The sequence below is a fragment of the Bubalus kerabau genome, chromosome 20 (assembly GCF_029407905.1).
Source record: "Bubalus kerabau isolate K-KA32 ecotype Philippines breed swamp buffalo chromosome 20, PCC_UOA_SB_1v2, whole genome shotgun sequence".
NCBI lineage: Eukaryota > Metazoa > Chordata > Mammalia > Artiodactyla > Bovidae > Bubalus > Bubalus kerabau.
In genome coordinates, this window is record NC_073643.1 from 56183552 (window position 1) to 56204487 (window position 20936).

General features: G+C 53.3%; 1 protein-coding gene across 5 annotated transcripts in view; it reads right to left on the reverse strand.

Annotated features, from left to right (window-relative positions):
- Positions 1 to 20936, reverse strand: part of ATP2B2 (ATPase plasma membrane Ca2+ transporting 2) — a 136824-nt gene that overhangs the window by 67335 nt on the left and 48553 nt on the right. For all 5 annotated transcript variants that reach the window (XM_055556990.1, XM_055556986.1, XM_055556988.1 and 2 more), the window contains exons 3-5: positions 15930 to 16127; positions 10074 to 10331; positions 8939 to 9064 (exon numbers count right to left, since the gene is read on the reverse strand). In XM_055556990.1, the coding sequence (XP_055412965.1) occupies positions 8939 to 9064; positions 10074 to 10331; positions 15930 to 16127 (582 nt within the window). The remainder of the gene's footprint in view (positions 1 to 8938; positions 9065 to 10073; positions 10332 to 15929; positions 16128 to 20936) is intronic.

A 20936-nucleotide genomic window follows, 5' to 3' on the forward strand; every position in this document is an offset into this window, starting at 1 on the left:
CCAGCCACACGCCCTCTCCCTGGGAGCAGCACTGGGAGTGGCCCTTCCGTCCCGCCGCCAACCCCAGCCCCACGCCCATCTCTGCTCACATAGTTATCACCGCCTGAATGCCCTTCTTCCACTTCTTGTCCAAAACCTCCTCTTCGAGGCTCAGGACAAACGCCTCTCCTCTCAGGTGACTTCCTGGACCCCCACAGGAGGATGTCGCCTCTGCTCTGGTCTCCTCTGCCGGCAGTTTCCCCAGGGCTGCCTCCTGGCCCCTGAGCCCCTGGGGGCAGGGTCTGGGTGCACGTCCTCTCTGCCTCCCACAGCTCTGTTGTCACTGCTGCCTCATTTTCTGTATTTTTCTTGGTGGGCACGTGTTACATTTATAATGGAAGATCCACACCCCTTCCATAAGCCATCTTCATGGTTTTACAAAGGGTCAAATTCATCCAGCCCAGCCCTCCTCCCCACAGCTCCCTGGACTGCCCACCCCCCTCCCCTACGAGGACCTCAGAGCCTGGCGGCCCCTTTCTGCCAGAGGAAGAACCGAATGGACCAGGCCACCCAGCTCCAGGATCCCCTGCAGGGGACGAGGTTTAAGCCCAAGGGCCGAAGCTGCAACAGTAGAACCAGGGGCATATAAGCCACAGGTCTGTGGGTGTGGACAGAGACCCTTTTAGGGAGGGGCATCCTGACTAGGCTGTGCACCAAGCTCCCATGTCCACGGTCCTCTGGACACCATCCTGTGGTCCCCACCTCCTCTAAGTCCCCAAGGAGCCCCTCAGAATACACTGCCTAGGGGATGGTCGATGGAGAGGGCCCTGGGCTGAGGAGGGAGGGCCCTGGGAATCAGTCTGTGGTCTGCTTCTGGTTTGCTGAGCGACCTGAGGCCAGCCTTCTCCTTGGTGGACCTCAGTTTTGTCCACTGTTAGAGGTCTGGCTTCAGTCATCGCCTCTAGGCAGTGAAGTCTGGGAACCCAGGTCTCCCGGAGATGAGGGTCCCTCCCGGCTGGGGGAGGGTAGCCTCTATTAAAGGCAGCATCTCGGGGACTCTGGAGGGGCGGGCAGAGGCTGAGCGGACAGACTGACCACAAGTCGCTCCCTGTCCGGGCTGTGCTTGTTCACACGACGGACGGGTGTGGTGGGGTCCCGCTCTGTGCCAAGGGGCTCCCGGTGGTCCCTGTCCTCCACCGGCTCACAGTGTAGTTGGGGGAGCAGACAGGGACACAGATGAGCAACAACACAAGACAACAGAGACCCAAGGGCCCCTAGACCAGTGGGAGCAGGGAGGGCTGGGGCCCCGCTCAGGCAAAGGCAGGAGACAGCCACGGATCAGCTGGGCTGAAGCTCAGGGCTCATGAACAGAGTGGCGGCCTGAGCGGAGGAGGGCTGCAGGGTTGGGTGTCTGTTCGGGGTTCACTGGGGAGCCACTGGAGGTGTGCTGGGGGAGGGAAGAAGAGAACCAATATGCACACAGGGTCCATCCGTGCCTCGCACTCTGTGGCCCGCTCTTCCCTCTCGGTGGCCATGGACCCCAGTGAGGTCACCATCGTCACCTGCATTTCAAAGCACATTGCTCGGGCAGCTGGGAGGCTCCAGCTCCTATTCTCTCCCTCTTGCTGGGGGCGGTGGGGGAGGGAGGCATGTGCACAAAATCCGAGGCAGGGCTCTTTGGGGACACGGCCCCGAGGAGTGAAAGGGAGGCAGGTGAGTCAGGGGGAGCCGTGTCAGCACCTGTCTGTCCGTCCATCCATGAGTCAGAAAGGAGCTTGGACCCCGGGAACTCTGTAGGCTCCAGCCAACAGGATGGCCTGTCCAGGCCCCCCACCTGAACCTTTATCTCGCCCTCCTGGAGGTGATTCCTGCCGCCTCTGAGCTGGCAGCAGAGTGTGGGCCAGAACCTACCCGACTGCAGTCTCAAAGCCCACCTCTGCCTCAGACTTGCCCCAGACCTGGTCCAGATGGCATCTCAGGGCACAGGCTCTGGCGATGACAAGTGGGGTGCACCGAAGCCCTGCGGGCAGGCCTAGTGAAGCCTGGCTTTATGAAATGAAGCTTCTGAGCACAGAGAGGTCAAATGGCTGAGAGGCTGCACAGCACACGCGGCACAGAGCTCCTCACCCTCCAGGCTTTGACTTCTGAAGCCTCTCTCCGGACAGGGAGAGTGGAGAGGCCAGGCCGTCTCAGAGGCCTTTTCCTGAGAGTAGAGACGTGAAGAAGGATGGAGGCCCTGTCCGGGAGTTATCACCTGCCTCCAGCAGAGCACCAGGCCAAGCCCATGCGGTCCCCGGCCCAGACGCGGTGCTGTCTTCCTTACTGTTGCCGACGCGGTTAACAAGAGCCATAACGCACACCCACGAGCACTCCAAGTCAGCAGAGCGTTGCAGCACCCACGAGCCCGTCCCCCTCACAGCAACCCAGTGAGGCAGGCCTCGGTGCGAGTACCAGCCCCGGCCCCTCCGCCCACCTGCGGCCTCCCTGGCTCAGAGAGGTTGAGCGATGGCCCAGGGTCACACAGCTGTGAGAGGTGAGCCGGGACTTGAACCCGTGCTCTATCCACTACACCCCGCTGCCTCTCGTGGAGAAGAGGCAGGGTAGTGTAATGGAGAGAGCACGGGCCGAGTGGCAGACAGGGCCTCCCCGCGGTCACGGTGTCGTCCTAGGCTCCCCGGCGGCGGCGGCAGTGGCAGCAGGTCCGGCTCCCCGTGCCTGGCCTTGCGCTTGGCGGGCAGGGTGGGCAGCGGGCCCCAGAGGGTTGTCGAGGTCCTGGGTTACCTCGTGCCATTCGGGCTCTGGTTCCAGGGGTAAGGGGGGGGGTCCTGCAGGGGGCTGAGCCGAGGGTCTGCTGGGGGTGGGCCCCATGGCTTTTGAGGACAGCGTGCTGGTCTCTGCCTAGTCTTTGGTTTCCTGTGGCATTCACTGTGTGTGTGTGTGTGGGTGTGTTCATCAGTCCTTTCTGACTCTTTGTGACCCCATGGACTGTAGCCCACCAGGCTCTTCAGTCCATGGGATTTTCCTGGGGAAGGATACTGGAGCGGGTTCCCATTTCCTTCTAAAGGGGATCTTCCCTACCCAGAGACTGAACCTGCACCTCTTACATCTCTTACACTGGCAGGTGGGTTCTTGACCTCTAACGCCACGTGGGAAGCCAGGGTGCAAAGAGGCAAGTCTGAGCATTTATTTCTAATAGGAGGGATCACTGCTTTCATGGGGGTTCATGACCCAGAAGGGCTAAAAACCACTGGCTTTCCAGGAAAGGCTGCAGATCTGCCCGGTGTTAAGGGAGTCTGAAGAAGCAGGATGTCTAAATGCCGCAGGGCATGTGCGCCGGGCCCCAGCCTGGGGGATGCTGTGGGGACTGGCGGTACATGTGAACGAGGGTGGTGTGTCGGGCGTGCTTCCTGAGTTGACAGTTGTGCTGTGGTTACTCATGAAAATACCTTTTCTTGGGAGACACGCCTGAAGGAGGAAGGGGTCCTGACAAGGAGAGCGTATGGCTCCTGAGAGCGAGGGCAGCGGAAGGCCATAGCAATTTTATCAGAGGGAGGGCATGCAGGCATTAATTATGCTACTCCTGCAACTTTTCTGAAAGTTTGAAATTATTTTAAAATACAAAACTAGAAAAAAAAATAGGCTGAGTTCATGGGCCCCTGCACTCCAGGGCCCATTCGCATGCTGTCTGACCCACACAGACTTTTAAAGAATTGAAATTTTTCCCCAACATCTTAACCAGTTGTACGTGAAGTGTCTGAACCTCTGGGTCCCCTTGCAGAGTGGACATCACAGCCACACTGGTGGCATGTGGGCGGGCGGCAGGGGGAGAAGGTGACACTGGGTTTGTTGCCCACCACCACCCCTGCCCGGCCCTGTGGACAGAGGATCGCCCTGAGATTCCTGCTCGTCTCCTCTGCCCAGGTAGAAGACACTGCAGACACAGGCCTGCATCCTCCTGTCTGTGCTCAGGGCTTTAGGATTTCCTTTGTGCCCTGAGTGCTAGAGAGACAGCTGAATCTTCCTGAAGGCTGGTCTGCTCCCATTTGTCAGACGGGGAGACTGAGGGCCCAGGGGGCTGAGGTCATAGCGGGAGCTGATGCAGAGCAGGAACTGAGGGGTTCTGCCTCTGTGTTTGATCCACATCACACAGCGTCTCACAAGCACACCATTCACAAAGGATAGTCCCACTGGTTTAGGCATGTGGTCCCCAAAACAGCCCTGTGCGTAGGCAGATGTGGGGGGGCCCGGTGGCTACACAGACATGGACCTGGAGGCTCAGAGACAAAGCAACTTGGCCAGGGTCACAGGCTGGGCCACTGGACCCAGAACCAAGCATTATTTGCCTTCCTCAAGGCTGAGCCAGGAGGAGGAAATGGCAACCCACTCCAGTATTCTTGCCCAGAGAGTCCCATGGACAGAGGAGCCTGGTGGGCTGCTATCCATGGGGTTGCACAGAGTCGGACATGACTGAAGTGACTTAGCATGCATGCATGCATTGGAGAAGGAAATGGTAATCCACTCCAGTGTTCTTGCCTGGAGAATCCTAGAGACAGAGGAGCCTGGTGGGCTGCCGTCTATGGGGTCGCACAGAGTCGGACACGACTGAAGTGACTTAGCGGCAGCAGCAGCAGCAGGCTGAGCCAATGTGCTCGATGCGATGTGTGTGTGTGTGGGGGGTGGGGGTGGTTTCTCAACTACCATAAGGACCCTGCAGGTGCCCCCAGGCTGGTCTGTCTGTATTTTCTGAGGGTCATCTGATCAGAAGGCCCAGCAAAGCCTCTAGCACAGGGGAAGGGTATGAGAAATCTAGTCATATTCCACCCCCCCCCCAAAAAAAAGAGTGCCCAAATGACAGTTATGCAGAGTTGAGAGCACTGGGGAAGACAGCAATCCAGGGGGACTCCCTGGAGAAGGCAGGCTCATGCAGGCTGTAGGTGGGGAGGGGTTACATGATGGAGAGACAGGGCCAGCCCAGAGATGGGGAACAGTGACACATTCAAGATGAAGGAAGAGGTGGGAAAAGGACATATAAGCTGAGTTGTTCTCCCATTTTACAAGTGAGGGAACACAGGCTCAGAAAGAAGCTTGTCCAGGGTCTCCCAGCCAATGAAGGGCAGAGTCGGGATTTGAACCCAGGCCTATGTCACTCCCAAGTCCAGGCTCCTTGGGAGGAGCAGGGAAGGGACCCAGCCCACCATGGGCATCCCTCTGGCTGCACCATGCTAGGTAGGGGCCTCACCTACGTCACACACCAGGATATCGCTATTGTCCTCACAGGTAAACCGAGGCTCAGAGAAGTGAAGCGACGTGCCCAAGGCCACACAGTGAGTTCACTCCAGAGCCCAGATCTGGCTCAGCCTGGCTGAACTCTGCTCTTTCTACTACACAGTGCAGCCTCCCTCTTCACTCTCATACACACTGCCTGAACCCTAAGGAGTGCAGGGCCCGGGGTGGAGCTGGGCGGACCTCCTGGCAGCCTCAGGCCTGGGCTCCCACCCACTTGGACCAGCCAAGGATGGAAGGGCCCATAAATGTGAAACCTGTTAGATTTGTTTGGGTGGCGGGACTGTGGATAGTCTCGCTGTTTATCTGAGATGCTCTGCGCAGCACAAAACTCAATCAGCATGACAGCCTGTGCCCGAATGGCCGAGTGTTGTGTGATGTCGCAGGCCAACACAAGGGTCCCAGGCGGTGCTGGGGTGCAGGCCAAAGGGTGGTCTGGGAAGACTTCGTGGAGGAGGTGGCGCTGAGCAGATGGGCAGGAGTTAAATGTGCAATGAGGAAGGAAAAGGGCCACCTGGGAGGAGCAAACGGCCCCAGTAGAGGCAGGGCAGAGGAAAGGAAGCAAGGTGGGTCTGTAGCAGAGGTGCGGGTGAGGACGGGTGTACTGAATCTGTGACTCTCACCACAGGGAGGGGCATTGAAGGCAGTGTCTGCTCAGTGCTCCGGCCTCCTCTACAGCCACCCCACGCCCAGTCTGTCCAGGCCCTACTTACATACAATCAGTGGTGGGGAACTCATCACCACACAGGCAGCCTCTTTTGTTCCTAGAATGGTTCTGACTGTCACAGAATTCTCTCTCCAATCAGCTTGCTTTCCATCGGGCTGACTATGCCCCTCTCTCACCGTCTTTCCCCCGGAGCTTGGGCTGAGCCACCGCCCCCCTCCCCCTCGAATTTCAGGGTGTCGGCTGCAGCTCAGAGTCCATTGCATTTTCTCGAGTCTAGTTCGCCCTGCACTCTGGCCACCTTTCATGGGTTCTGACCCTCCCTAGGTGTGTGGGCTCTGCAAACTTGATGGGCACACTTTCTGTACTGCAACAGGACAGAGCTCCAGGGAAGCCTGCTAGAAACCTCCCACCAGATTGCCAGCAACGCAAGCGTCAGCACAAACCGACCGAGATCCCCTGGCCTCGGCACACCCTCTCTGTTCTGCCCACAAAAGACATCACAGGAGACCCTGGCTCCTGTTTCCTGACACCCAGAGGCCCAGGGTCTCCTCCATTTGTCTTGACTTCCCTCCAGGTGGATAGATTGAGACTAGAGTGGCTGACCCTACTTGGGCTGGCCAGCAGACTTCCCATCCACCTCTACCCTATTGCTCTTTTCCACATCTGTGCCCACCCTCATGGCTGCATGGTGATGTTTCATTCAGGTCAGTAATCCTGAACATTTTATCTCCCCAGCCTCCTGCCAGGGAACTACCTCTCCTCTCCTCCAAACTGTCTGGAACCTTCATCTCCCATCCACTCAGGCCCAGCACCTCCCCTCGACTTGCACTGAGCCTCATAACCCACCGAGTCACTTCTCTCAAGGGTAACTGCCTCTCTGACAATCACTTCAGCTCAGAGGTCAGAACCAAGGCCACAGGGCGATGACCATTTACTGAGCTCCCACGTGGCTCTGAGTTCCCAGAGGGCATTCATGGCTTTCCATGATCACTCGGCCAGACCCCCGGCCCTTTGCACTTACTGTCCCTCTTTCTGGAATGCTCTTTCTCTCACTGCTCTGCCTTTAGCTCAAATGCAACCTCTTCACACACGCTTTTCCCTGATCAACTAAGATTCCCATCCCCTTCCTCAGGGTCTCTTTCTCACTACAATGATGTAATGTCTTCACCTGACTTATCCCTATCCGAAACTGTGGTACATATCTGCTTGTTTGTTCCTTTCTTGTCAGTCTGTTTTACCAGATTCTAAGCTTCAGGAGGGCAGGCACCTTGCTTGTTCCATGAACCACTGGCACACAGTAGGTGCTCAATAAGTGAATAATTGAATAAGTCCTTGATTAAATAAATGCCCCAGACCCGATTCTCAGTTCTTTTCACCATCATACCCTGTAGACATGCTCCTCTTTCTCTTTGTAATATTTCTAGGAAATTCCACCCTCCTTTAGACCGCTATGCCTCTGCTAGGAGGACCCTTTCTCCACAATTCTGCTTGGTGGGCTCCTACTGATTCTTTAAAACCCCGCTCAATTCTACCTCTTCTAGATGGTTCTGTTGCCTTGGTTTTCTCACACCTTCCTCACTCCTCTTCTATGGACTTAGCTGTTTGCAAGTCTACTCCCTGCCCCCCCTGCTCCTGCTTACTCAGGTTGGAGGCTTCCAAGGGTTGGAGGGTGAGTCTGGATCATCGTGGGGTCAGGGAGGGAGGTATCTCACTGCTCAGCCTGGCTCAGAGCAGCTGCTCCGACGATGTGCGCTGAGCACTGCTGGACAGGAATGCCTTTTTGGTGTCCTGTTCGGAGAAGGTATTTCACCTGACTGGCGCCTCAGCTCTGCAGCGTCACCCCTCCTCTCCTGCCACCCCCGCTGCAGCAGTCAGACCAAGGTCTTAAAAATGTAAACGGGATCAGCTTACTGCTGATTCTAGAGAGCACTTATCACACTCAGAACATTCATGAACTCCTGAGCACGGCACACCAGGCCTGACATCTGACCCCTCCATCTTGCTCCCAGTCCTGCCTCAGGGCCTATGCACTTCCCATTCCTGCTGCCGGTATACTCATCCTCTGGACGTTGAAAGACCAGCTCTGTGTCATCATTCACACCTCAGCTTACAGGCCTCCTCGACCTCCCCAGCCAGCTGCACTCCATTGTCCTGCTTTATTTTCATCAAGTATCTATCGTTGCTGTTATTCAGTTGATCAGTCATGTCTGACTCTTTGCTACTCCATGTACTGCAGCACGCCAGGCTTCCCTGTCCTTCACTATCTCCCAGAGTTTGCTCAAAGTGATGTCACTGAGTTGGTGATGCCATCCAACTATCTCATCCTCTGTCATCTCCTTCTTCTTCTGCCCTCAATCTTTCCCAGCATCAGGGTCTTTTCCAATGAATCGGCTCTTCACATCAGGTGGCCAAAGTATTGGAGCGTCAGCATCAGTCCTTCCAATGACTATTCAGGGTTGATTTCCTTTAGGATTGACTGGTTGGATATCCTTGCTGTCCGAGGGACTCTCAAGCGTATATCTATTACTCTCTGGAATTTTCATATTGTCTGACTCCTAAGGATACCACAAGCTCCTCAAGGCCGGGGCCTCATCTGTCTTAGGTCCCAGCCCCCAGACCAGTGCCTGGCACACAGTATGCCTCTAAAACAACGGTCACCAGACTGGTTCTTTCTTGTCCCTAATGGGAATAGACTTCCATGTTCAACTTTTAAAAAACCAATTCGCTAGAAGGTAAGTTCCATGGTGGCGGGGAGGGCAGGAGTTCATCATCAGTTTTATTCACTGGGCTCACCCCAGGGCCTGGAGAAGTACGGAGAACACAGTAGACTTAGTGTATGTGTTCTGGGGAAAAGAAGGGAGTTCTTGATTGGGGCCGAGCTGGCCAGAGATTTGGAGCCAAAGACCAAAGGCTCTGAGACCCTCCAGCCTCATCAAGGGCCATGGGCGCCCCTGGGGAACGGGGGCGGGAAGCGGCGACGGGAGTGACCCGTGGCGGGCCGCAGCTCACCTGACAACAGCATGGGGTCCTTGTCCACCGACTTGCGCACCTGGTCAGACTCCCCCGTCAGGGAGCTCTCATCGATCTTGAGGTCGTTGCCCTGGATGAAGAGGCCGTCGGCAGGGAGGAGGTCGCCTGGTGGGAGGAAGGGCAAGGGGAGCTGTCAGCAGGGTCTCAGGGGCTGGAGAGGCTGGAATATTCCCTTCAAGCATGATTGCAAGGAGGAGTCGCCTTCTGGAACAGGCTGCCTGGTGCTCCCAGGGTGCAGGAACCAAGGTGGCGTCCATCACAGGCCAATGGGCAGCTGAAGCCTGGGGCCCCGGTGAAGGGCAGGGGGCCTGGAGAGCTGAGGTCGGGCCCTGCCTCTATCTGAACTCAAATGGGCATGTCCTTCAGTTTCTAAGGTGCTTCTCTTGGCATGGCATGGATTTGGGGCCCAGTTTTCTCAATGACTCATTCTTCTCTGGCCTCAACTATGGTTTGGGGAAATTCTTTGGGAAGGGCCTGTCTTGACTAGGCTGAATAGACCCCAAGACAGGAATATTATCGGAGGATAATACGGCTGGTGAGAAGGGGTCCTCCAACCTTTCCCCCTTCTCTTACCTCTACTTACCTAGGACATATCTCAGCTAAATCCCCTTTGGCACCAGCCCGCTCACTTTCTCCATGGCAGCATCATGGGCTTGGAATGTTTGCTCATTCGTGTCCACTCCCTATAACACCTTCTCTAGCACAACAACCATCCACCAACAGCCAAATCAGAGAAGGGAAAGGGATTTCGCTTCATCAACCCACTCTGAGTGTTAGTGGTCCTTGGAGTGCTGGGCTGAGAAGTCATCTGATGATGTTATCTCAGCTTTGAGCTGAGATTGATTAGTAATGTCTGCTAAGGTAGCCGTTTGGAGAGTGGTGGTACATGTGTCATGCATTTGCCATTTTTTGGTTTAAATACATTCTGGAATCCTACCTCCTCCAGAAATGAGCCTTCCACCTCTCCAAGAAGCTCAGAAAATATTTTAGCTTGGGGTCAGCCTTCAGGAATCCACCCTCTGCCCTGGGCCTGCTTCTCTGGGTCTGCCTGGCCCATTCCCACCCCTGCCTGGACTCCAGTTCTAGCACCCAGCTCAACAGTGGGGTCACTTACCATATTTGACCTGGGCGATGTCCCCAACCACGATCTCAGCCACAGGGATCTGGACCACCTGGCCGGCCCGGACCACAGTGAACTTCTGCTCCTGCTCAATGCGGCTCTGCAGGCCCCGGAACTGCTTCTCTTTGCTCCAGTCATTGAAGGCGGTGACCAGGACCACGCAGATGACTGACAGGAGGATGGCGGCTCCCTCGATCCAGCCCGCCTCTGCCTCCCCTTCATCCTCTGCCCCGCCCTGGGCCGTCGCACATCCTGCACAGAGCAGAAGGAAGCAGGCAGGGTGGGTCAGCCAGGCAGAAGGGGCCTCATGGTAATCTACAGTGCAGGTGCTTTAGGGTCTAAAAGGTAGCTTTGCTGACATCCTTTCCTTCCATTCTTCCAAAAACTGTGAGGCAGGCCTCTAGGCTGGGGCAGGACCTGCTCTTCAATAAGCTGGGCCCGAACCCTGCTGCTGCCCTTCTCTGGTCCTGGGTAAGTCCCTGCCCTCCCTGAACTGCGGTGTGCTCGTCTGCAAAGCGGGAGTCACTGAGGCCAGGCTCCAGGGGAGGAAGGTCAAAGCTCCAGGCAGCGCTTGGCACACAGGAGGGTCTTACTGGATCTGAGCCTCCAATACACAGTGAGGATACTGATACCCTGAGCCACTGTGTGACCTACAGTCTGAAGACTACATGGTACCTGCAAGGGCAAGAAAGTAGAGGTGTGGGTTCCTTTCACCACTCTGAGCCACCAGGCCCTGAGAACACCTCCTGCTGCTCTGGGGCAATCAGGGGAAAGAGAAGAGGAAGGGGAAGAATGAGAGGTGTGGGTGGGCCCTGCTGAGGTCACCTCTGGGCTCTCTTGGACTGGGGCAGGGACAGGATCTGGAGATTGTGACCACAGGATCTGGGGAAACTGCAACTGCCCTCTTCGGACCCAGGGTTTTCTAAGGTGTGTCTGCTCACTGTCTGTGTGACTTTGGGGAACCCACTTGGCCTTCCCTCTAACTGTTCATCAGTAAACTGGAGGAACTACTTCTGAGGTGGTCACCAGGGCCTGGCATCAAATAAGGACTCTCAAAACTGGTCAAGTCACAAACATTTTCTAAGCACCTATTATGTGCTGGTCACTCTGCTGGCTCTCTGGCACTAAGGGAGCTGTCACGGCAGGGAGTTGGGAGCAGGGGTTATGCCTATCCTAGCCCTGCCATGAAAGTGCTTTGTGACCTCCAACAAGTGTCTAGAGGTCTCTGAGCCAAGAAAGCAGACAGGGAGGGGTTCTGGGTACTGCAAGGCAGTCTGGTGTTAGTCCGTCACCAGCACCGTTTTATGGCTTCCCAGGTGGCACTAGTGGTCAGGAACCTGCCTGCTAATGCAGGGGACATAAGAGATGCGGCTTGGATCCCTGGGTTGGGAAGGTCCCCTGGAGAAGGGCATGGCAACCCACTCCAGTATTCTTGCCTGAAGAATCCCATGGACAGAGGAGCCTGGGGGGGCTACAGTTCATAGGGTTGCACAGAGGTGAACATGACTGAGCAACTTAGTACACAGCATCACTTTATACGTAACTGATGCAGCCTATGTCTGCCATGGTGGGGGGTGGTCCAGGCACCATGGAAGGTTCAGAGCACAGGCTGGGGCCTGGGTGTCAGGGAGGAGTAAGTCACAAAGTTTAAGAACTCCGTTCTTCAGGAAAAGAGTGTGTTCAGCTGCCATTATCAACCCACTGTGGCCTAAGCTGGTGTCTCAGCTGGAAGAAGTGAAGGGCAGTAGAAAGAACCAGAAGCTTGGCGTTCCAAACCCAGCCCTCCTGCCTCCAATCTGTGTGACCTCAGGCAAGTCCTTCCCCTCTCTGGGCCTCGACTCCCACCTCGCTAGGATGGAGGCGACCCCAGGCATCTGAGAGCAGGGCTGTGGGGCACCACCCCGGGAACCTGATCTGTGTTCCCACTGTACCCCCTCTCCCCGCTGTCCGCTGAGTTCTAAGCTTGCACTACACGGGGTCACCTGAGGTCACTTATCTGGGTGGCACTGACTCAACCTGGTCCCTTTCTGAGGAAAGGCAGCCGACCGCCAGGCGCGCGGGCTCGGGGGCCAGAACGCCTTGGTCTGAGTCACGGTTCTGCCGGTTCCTGGAGTCTGCCCTTGCAAGTCATTTAGCATCTCCGGGCCTCGGTTTCCTGGGTAATAAGAGTATCTGCCCACAGGGCTGTTGTGAGGGTCAAGTGACTATCAAATGAACTTTTACCCTAAAAGCTCCCAACTAGAGGTGGCTCTAAAAATAGTAAGAATTACCCTCCTTATCATGCTTTTGTGTTGCGCCTTAGCTTTGTTCGAGGCTTATGCAAGAAGCAGTGTACCATCTTCTCTATTTTCTACAAAATTTCTGCAAAGAATGCTGCCCATTATGCATCTCTCATAATGGCCTGGGCTTCCCAGATGGCGCGTGGTAAAGAATCCACCTGCCAATTCAGGAGACGTAGGAGATGCCGGTTCAATCCCCTGGATGGGGGAAGATCCCCTGGAGGAGGACATGGCAATCCACTCCAGTATTCTTGCCTGGAGAATCCCATGGACAGAGGAGCCTGGTGGGCTACAGTCCATGGGGTCCCAAAGTGTTGGACACGACTGAAACAACACAGCACGATCGCATATAAGGTCCTGTGTGTAAGTTTATCCCACAATTCATTGTCAGGGGGTGTGCTATCTTCTCAAAGAACTACCTTTCCTCCTAACTGATAACTTGAGCTATGCCAATCATCCCAATTCACTTTCTGCTTTGGTTGCCAGGCAGTTCAAAGTCAAATTTATATCTCAATCAAGGGAGCAAACTTATTTGCTTTAAATCCTCTTTGGAAAGAGGTGATACAGAAAAAAGGAATCAACTAGTAATATTCAGTTCAGTTCAGTTCAGTCGCTCAGTCGTGTCTGACTCTTTGCGACCCCATGAATTGCACCACACCAGGCCTCCCTGTCCATCACCAACTCCCGGAGTTCACTCAAACTCATGTCCATCGAGTCGGTGATGCCATCCAGCCATCTCATCCTCTGTTGTCCCCTTCTCCTCCTGCCCCCAATCCCTCCCAGCATCAGAGTCTTTTCCAGTGAGTCAACTCTTCACATGAGGTGGCCAAAGTATTGGAGTTTCAGCTTTAGCATCAGTCCTTTCAAAGAACACCCAGGACTGATCTCCTTTAGAATGGACTGGTTGGATCTCCTTGCAGTCCAAGGGACTCTCAAGAGTCTTCTCCAACACCACAGTTCAAAAGCATCAATTCTTCAGTGCTCAGCTTTCTTCACAGTCCAACTCTCACATCCATAAATAACCACTGGAAAAACCATAGCCTTGACTAGATGGATCTTTGTTGGCAAAGTAATGTCTCTGCTTTTGAATATGCTATCTAGGTTGGTCATAACTTTCCTTCCAAGGAGTAAGCATCTTTTAATTTCATGGCCGCAAGTAGTAATATTAGGTAAAAAAAAAAAAAAGGTAGCTGACCAGATAGACTTGGTTATCCAGTTTCTCAGGAAGTTTTGGTGTGGGAGAGAGTGGGGTAGCAGCCATACAAGGAACCTCAGGGACCACCTCCTCATTTGGGCAAATGAGGCCCATAAAGATTATTTCTTATATTTGGTTTTCACTTTTTATTTGCTTGCCTGAAGCAGTGAACCTAGAAAGATCATCTATTTATGAAGCACATTAAGATGCCTAATAATAATTAATAACGAAGTATTTGTACTTTTCTACTAATGCAAATCAGATTATAAAAATCTAGCAGCAAAACAATATATCTTATGTAATCCTACATAGCCCGTGGTTTATGTGTATATATTTATCAGTCTGCCTGTCTTTCTATTTATGTATAGATGTGTAGAGGGATTCAGGCTTAAAAACCTTCGCCATGATAAAGGGAAGCTGCATGGAGTTGGTGAAGTCTAGCCCTTGGCAGGTGCTCAGTATTTGGAATGAAAGGAAGAATGGAGGCTGAGGTTTTCTTTTCTTAAAATAGAAGCCTAGTTGATTTACAATGTCATGTTAGTTTCCCGTGTATAGCACGGTGATTCAGTTATATGTACATATCTATTCTTTTTCAGATTCTGTTTCCTTATATGTTATTACAAAATATTGAGCGGCGTTCCCTGTGCTGTACAGCAGGTCCTGGTTGGTTATCTATTTTAATGTCCATTAGTGTGTATATATTAATCCCAACCTCCTCACTTATTTATGAGGTTTTCCATAAGGGCTAACAAGTCCTGACTGAGAAAGTAGGTTTACTCCAGAACCCTCCCCGGGTGAGTGGGGCAGTACTTCTTCCACCCACCAAGCAATGGCCCCATTCAGAACCCAGGGCATATTTCAGGATGTCCTCTCAAGCCCGAGATGCGTCACGTGGCCAAGCGTGCTCAGCATCAGCCCCACCAGGGTGTGCTGGCCCTGAACCAAGCACAGGATCACGACTGAGAGTCCTCCTCCCGCAAGGCACCAAGTGTGAGATCCCCGCCTCACACTTGCAGGGCAGGACGCCCAGGGTGGTCCCCCGACAGCGGCAGCAGGCCCAGCACCTCTGGGTGCCCTCTGTGTGCCAGGCTGTCCACGTGGCCCTCCACCACCTCCTTGTTATAGCCCCTCCAGGTGAGGTCTGTTGCCCTGTTTAGCAGATGGGGAAACTGAGATTCACAGAAGGGAAGTGACTTGCTTAAGGGCCATACACAAACAGGATGTGGCCATGGTCTGAAGTTTGTGATCCCTGTTCCAGAATATCAGCTGCACAGGGCTCTGACGTCATCATGGCTTTTCTCACAGTTGGGGGCCTCTGGGACCCCAGTGTTGGAGCTAAAACAGGATCACTCAGAAGCTAGAGCACCCAGAGGGCAAGGGGCCCGAGGCTGACACTGTGTGCGATGGAGCATGGATGCCGCCCATAGGTGGGCGATTCGGAGGGTCTGTTGTCAGCTGTGAGAGTGAGGAGCCCGCAGAGAGCAGCTGGGTAGAAGTTTGGGGTCACTCTCCCTTGGATTCCATTCAACATAACCAGAGAGTGGCCATAAAGAAAGGCTGAGCGCCAAAGAATTGATGCTTTCAGAAGTGTGGTGCTGGGGAAGACTCTTCAGAGTCCCTTGGACAGTAAAGAGATCAAACCAGACAATCCTAAAGGAAATCAACCCTGAATATGGGAAGGACTGAAGCTGAAGCTCCAATACTTTAACCACCTGATGTGAAGAGCTGACTCATTGGAAAAGACCCTGATGCTGGGAAAGATTGAAGGCAGGAGGAGAAGGGGACGACAGAGGATGAGATGGTTGGATGGCATCACTGACTCAATGGACATGAGTTTGAGCAAGCTCTGGGGGATGGCGAAGGACAGGGAAGCCTGGCATGCTGCAGTCCATGGGCTGCATGGGCAAGGAATGGGACACGACTGAACGACTGAACAACAACAAGAGCGTGGTCTGGGCAGTGGTGTCTTTAACAAGCCCCACGGCAAAATCTCAGGGCTCTTTCTTAGCTGGGTGACCTGGAGCAAGTTAATGCACTTCCCTGTGCCCAAGGCACATCTTTGAAATGGGCGTCATCATGGCCCCTGTGTCATGGGGTTGTTAGGAGGAGGGTATCTCGGTCCAGAGCTCGGCACACTAAGTGCTCGACAAATGCTCACTCTAACATGACCGTGGTTGATCCAGCCTCTGCGTTTCCCACATGGGAGAAGGGGGGCCAGGCGCTCTCGGCCCCGGGTCCAGCTCAGCCACCCACTGCCCCTTGGCCTCAGTTTCCCAGCCTGGAGGGAATGGTGGCCTTGAGCCCCCAGGTGCCCCGAGGTGTGGCTGGGCATGCGTGCTGCAGGCCAGGAGCGGGAGGTCCCAGGCGCTGTCTTACCTTCGTTGCTCTCGCCAGGCGGGTGGTAGAAGGAGAGCCCAAGGGAGATGATGGCGGCGATTTCCAGAATGATCAGCGTCACGTCCTGCAGGGCCTCCCACACGAGCTGCAGGAAGGTTTTTGGCTTCTTTGGAGGTATAAAGTTTTGCCCAAAAATCTGCTTTCTCTTCTCCAGGTCTGGAGCAGTGCCCGGCAAACCTGTGGACAGAGTGCAGAGAGGTCGGCCTGGGGGTCCTGGGGAGACACACATGCCCAGGAATCGCTCTGAGGGGGGCGGCCGCGTGGCAGCGGGAGAGAGGCAAAAACAAGGCAGGAAACCAGCAGGAACCCACCAGGAGCCTGTGCCCAATGCTAGCTTCCACCCAGAAGATCTCCTGAACAGCATCACAGTGTGCTGGAGTTGGAGGACTGGGGCATTCTGCTGTTCCAGTTGCAGGGGACCCAGGGCCCAATATCTACCATCATAGACAAGCTATCACATCACAGGGCCTACGACTCTAATAGCCTTTTGTTCATCCCGTTATTCATTCAACCCGTGTTTCTCTGTATGCCTGCCCCGTGCGGGTGCTGGGGGAGTCCTGCGAAGGGAAGAGCCCCTTGCTCAGGAATATAGGAGCTTGGTGGTCCTGGGATCCTACAGTCTGTGGTTCAGGGGTACAGGAGATGGACATGCCTCTGAAATGGGGTTCTGGGTGCTGAGCCTCTTCTGATGTTCATAGTAAGACACCCACCTACTGCCTCCAAGAGCCAGACTGGCTGAGACCTGCAGAAGAGCCTGAGGGTGTCCTGTTCCCAAGGAGACCTCCCCCAACCCCACTGGCCTTGCCTATCAGTACAGGAAGCGCTGGAGATCCACTGTCCTGCCTGTGCACTAGGAGGAAGGGAGCTTGAGCTGTGTTATGCTCTTTTCATAGATGGGGAGACGGAGGCCTTCATGAGACCCAGCCATGGCACACTCTTGGGACCCAAGGACCCAGGCTGGCCCTGTTCTAAGCACATGGAAATGTTGCCCCCAGCCTCCCGTGCTGGAGTGGCTAATATGTGTTCACAGTGAAAAGCATTGGTCTGTCAGGCACGTCCAACTCTTTTGCGACCCCATGGACTGTAGCCTGTCCATGGGATTCTCCAGGCATGAATACTGGAGTGGTTTGCCATTTCCTTCTCTAGAGGATCTTCCTGACCCAGGGATCGAAACTGCATCTCCTGCACTGAAGGTGGGTTCTTCACCACTGAGCCCCCAGGGAAGCCCTCAAGTGAGGATATTGGGTCATTGTTGTTCAGTTAAGACAGTGGTGTCATTAATCACAACGTCCTGGAGGAGTAAGACTGAAGAGATGAGTTTTCAGTGAGAAGGAAAGGAGGCTGGTCAAGGAGAGGACAGGCACAGCGGAAGGGCCGTGTGACTGCAGACAACCCACTTCTCTCTGGACCTCAGTTTCCTCATATACGGCATGAAGGATGGACTTGGCCGAAGGGCTGAAAGTGGGGACTGGTGGCTGTGGCAACCTTATATCCAAAGACAGCTGTTATGGAGACCTACAGGTAGGAAAGTCCACCTGGCCCAGGCCACCGCTCATGCCCTTCCCAGGAGCAGAAATTTAAAGTCTCCTCACCCTCAGGCTGAAAATTAACAGTGCCTATTTTGGGAGGAAAACTACCAGGCTGGTGTGAGAGATGAATGGTGCTGGAGATTCAATTTAGATTAAAGGGCATCTCACCATTTAGTATATTAAAAATTAAAATACTGTGTCAAATATCCGCGGGACAAAGCCAGGAAGGCCTTGAAAATTCAGAGACCCAAATGCAGTTGATAGCAGACACTGTGTGGAACCATAGATTTTCGAACCTGAGTTTCTCTTTGTACAAAAGGCAGAGGACAGAGTACTGGGTGAGGAGTCAGGTTTGCGGATGAACTTGGGCTGGTTGTTTCATCCCCTGGAAACTCAGTGTTCTCATCATTAAAATGGGAGCAAAATAAGCCCGAGGCTGTGGTAAGCTGTATTCCACAGAGGAAGGGGCGTGGAAGCTCTCTGTGAACAGTACAGGTGAGGGAAGTGTGTCCTCAGGGTGAACAAATTAAAAAACGCCCCAGCATGTGGCTCAAGTCTTCTGCTGGAGTCAGAATTTGTATTCTATTAATTATGTACAAGAAGAGAGCTGAGTGCAGAATGTGGGTTCTTTTGCTGAACAGGAATGATTTGTTGTAACGGCTGCTTGTGTCATTGGCTACCTGAGGAAGCTTTGCCCCCAAAGTGCATCTCTGTCCAGCTGTACTGGACACACACTGGCTTTTCCCCCAGGCTCTGAGGCTTTGCCCTGGCCAGGTTCTTGGTTACACACGGAAGCAGTGCCCCTAGTTTGTGTGCACACATGTAGACGTGGCCCACGATGAGATCAGCCGCTTGTGAGCACCCACAGACACTGTGTCCCTCCAGCCTTTGTGATACACACGGACATACATCTCTCCACTGATTTAAGTCCCCAAGTTCAGCTGCATCTCCACCCCTATCTCTGCTGTAGGAATTCCTAGACCCATGAAGCCTCTCAGCTCACGGCTCTAGAATTTCTATGTGAACAGGAAAGTGGGTGTTGGTGGGAAGGTTGGGATTGGGTGGTGAGGATCTGGTGGGAAGGTGGGTGGCCAGGAGTTCATCTAGTAGCTGTGAAGATATCAATTATCTGCATCAAAGAATTGAGGGGTCCGGTGGAGGTGAAGGTGCTGAATGGGGTTGCCAGACAAAATATAGAATGACCAGTTAAATTTGAATTTCAGATAAACAGCAAATAACTTTTTTTTTATGTGTGATTCACCTATTTGTGTTTTTTTTTTAATTTTATTTTATTTTTAAACTTTACAAAATTGTATTAGTTTTGCCAAATATCCAAATGAATCCGCCACAGGTATACATGTGTTCCCCATCCTAAACCCTCCTCCCTCCTCTCTCCCCATACCATCCCTCTGGGTCGTCCCAGTGCACCAGCCCCAAGCTTCCAGTATCGTGCAGTATCGTGCAAATAACTTTTAAGTTATGTCTCCTATAATATTGGGGACACGCTAATAAAAATTATTTTTTTATCTGGAATTCAAATTTCACTGGATATCCTATACTTTTCTTTGTTAAATCTGGCAACCCTATACCAAAAGCACTCCACTCTCTCTGTCCCCTGCCCCAGGTTGCCCCATTGCTGGAGCAGGACAAGTCCTGTGGTCAGCCAGTCTCATTCTTCCATTTGGCAGGTGGAAAAGTGAGGCCCAGGGATGGGGAAGTATCTTGGCTCAGATACAGTGATTCAGCTGCAAAGCTGGGGTTGGACTCCTGACTCCTGGCCCAGGCCCTTTTCACCAAAAGGTTCTCATCTTGCTCATTAGCTTAAAAAAAAACTGAGCCTTAATGTACACACAAAATTATGGACATTTCACATTCTCTCTCCATCAGCATCGTTTAAGAGATTTGATTCAAACTGTCCTTTGGTGACCTCTGAGTAGCCTTTATCTCATCCTTTTGGCGGAGAAGACAAAGGCTCCCCACTCCAGTCCTCTTGCCTGGAAAATCCCATGGACGGAGGAGCCTGGTAGGCTGCAGTCCATGGGGTCGCTAAGAGTCGGACATGACTGAGCGACTTCACTTTCACTTTTCACTTTCACGCATTGGAGAAGGAAATGGCAACCTGCTCCAGTGTTTCTGCCTGGAGTATCCCAGGGACAGTGGAGCCTGATGGGCTGTCATCTATGGGGTCGCACAGAGTCGGACACGACTGAAGCGACTTAGCAGCAGCAGCAGCAGCAGCAGCCTTTTGAAAAAAGGAGGCCAGAAAAGCCGCTTTTGTCTCCTTCTGTGAAAGGGTCTTGATGGTTGAACACAGACATCCGCGATGTCATCATGAGAGGTGCAACATCCCTGTTGGTCCAGGACGGGGCGCTCTGCTGAGCGGCTGCCTGCAGCCTCAGGGAAGCTTCCAGAAGCAGAGGGACCAAATTCTAGCCTCAACCTGCCACTTGGGCAAGTGACACTCCCTCAGAACCTCAGTCTCTTCATCTGTAAGTTGGGGCAGAGGGGGGACTCGCTGTTTCTGCCTGCTGGGGTGCAAATGAAAGGCGCACAACTATATAAGTGCCTGGCACACCGAGGGGCCCAGAATCTGGGCAGAAAGCCTCTGAGCTCAAATGCACCCTCACAGGGCACTGACAGCAGCGACAGAGTATTCACGTCTTTTCATTGACTATGACCTCGAGTGACCCCTTTAGAGATGCAGGACGAGCTCATCTGCCCCACGCCACACCATCACCCCATTCCCTCCCGTATGCTGGGGCTGCAGGCAGGGATCATCACTTAACACATGGAGCTTGCATTCACCTCTGGCCAGTCTATAAGACAAGGATTACAAATTCCATTTTGTGGATGGGAAAACTGAGGCTCAGAAAGCTCAAGTGACTTGCTCAAGGTCACACAGCTACAGCCGGGATTGGACCCCAGGTCTTTGAGAATCCACAGCTGTGCTATTTCTATATCACGCCAGGGTGCCTATTTCAGGGCCCAGCAGCTAAAAGTCAATAACTCCACCATTTCCCCTGTTCTGGAGACAGCCTTGAGCTATAAACACAGACTTGGCAACAGACAAGAGCTAACTCCCAGGGATTCCAGGCACCTGAAGAAAATGGGAAAATTTAGTCACCAGGCTCGGAGTTGTTAAATATTTGTGTTGTCACTGCAGTGTGGGTACCTCCATTAGCATAAATAAAAGTCTTACATTTTAAAAGGAAAAAAAAAAACACGAGCCCTTCAAAAGCTGTAACATTTATAGAAAAATGCATTTCCGTCTTTGGAAAGTGAGTGGGCTAAATCCACTGTGGTGCATCCAGTCCATTAAATATTATGCAACAATTAGAAAACACAATCCATTTATATGCACTAATATAGCACAAACTGAGTGAAAAAGGCAAGTTGCAGAGCAATGTGTACAGTTTGATTCCATTTATGCGAAACAGAAAACTCAGTAAAGCCATAG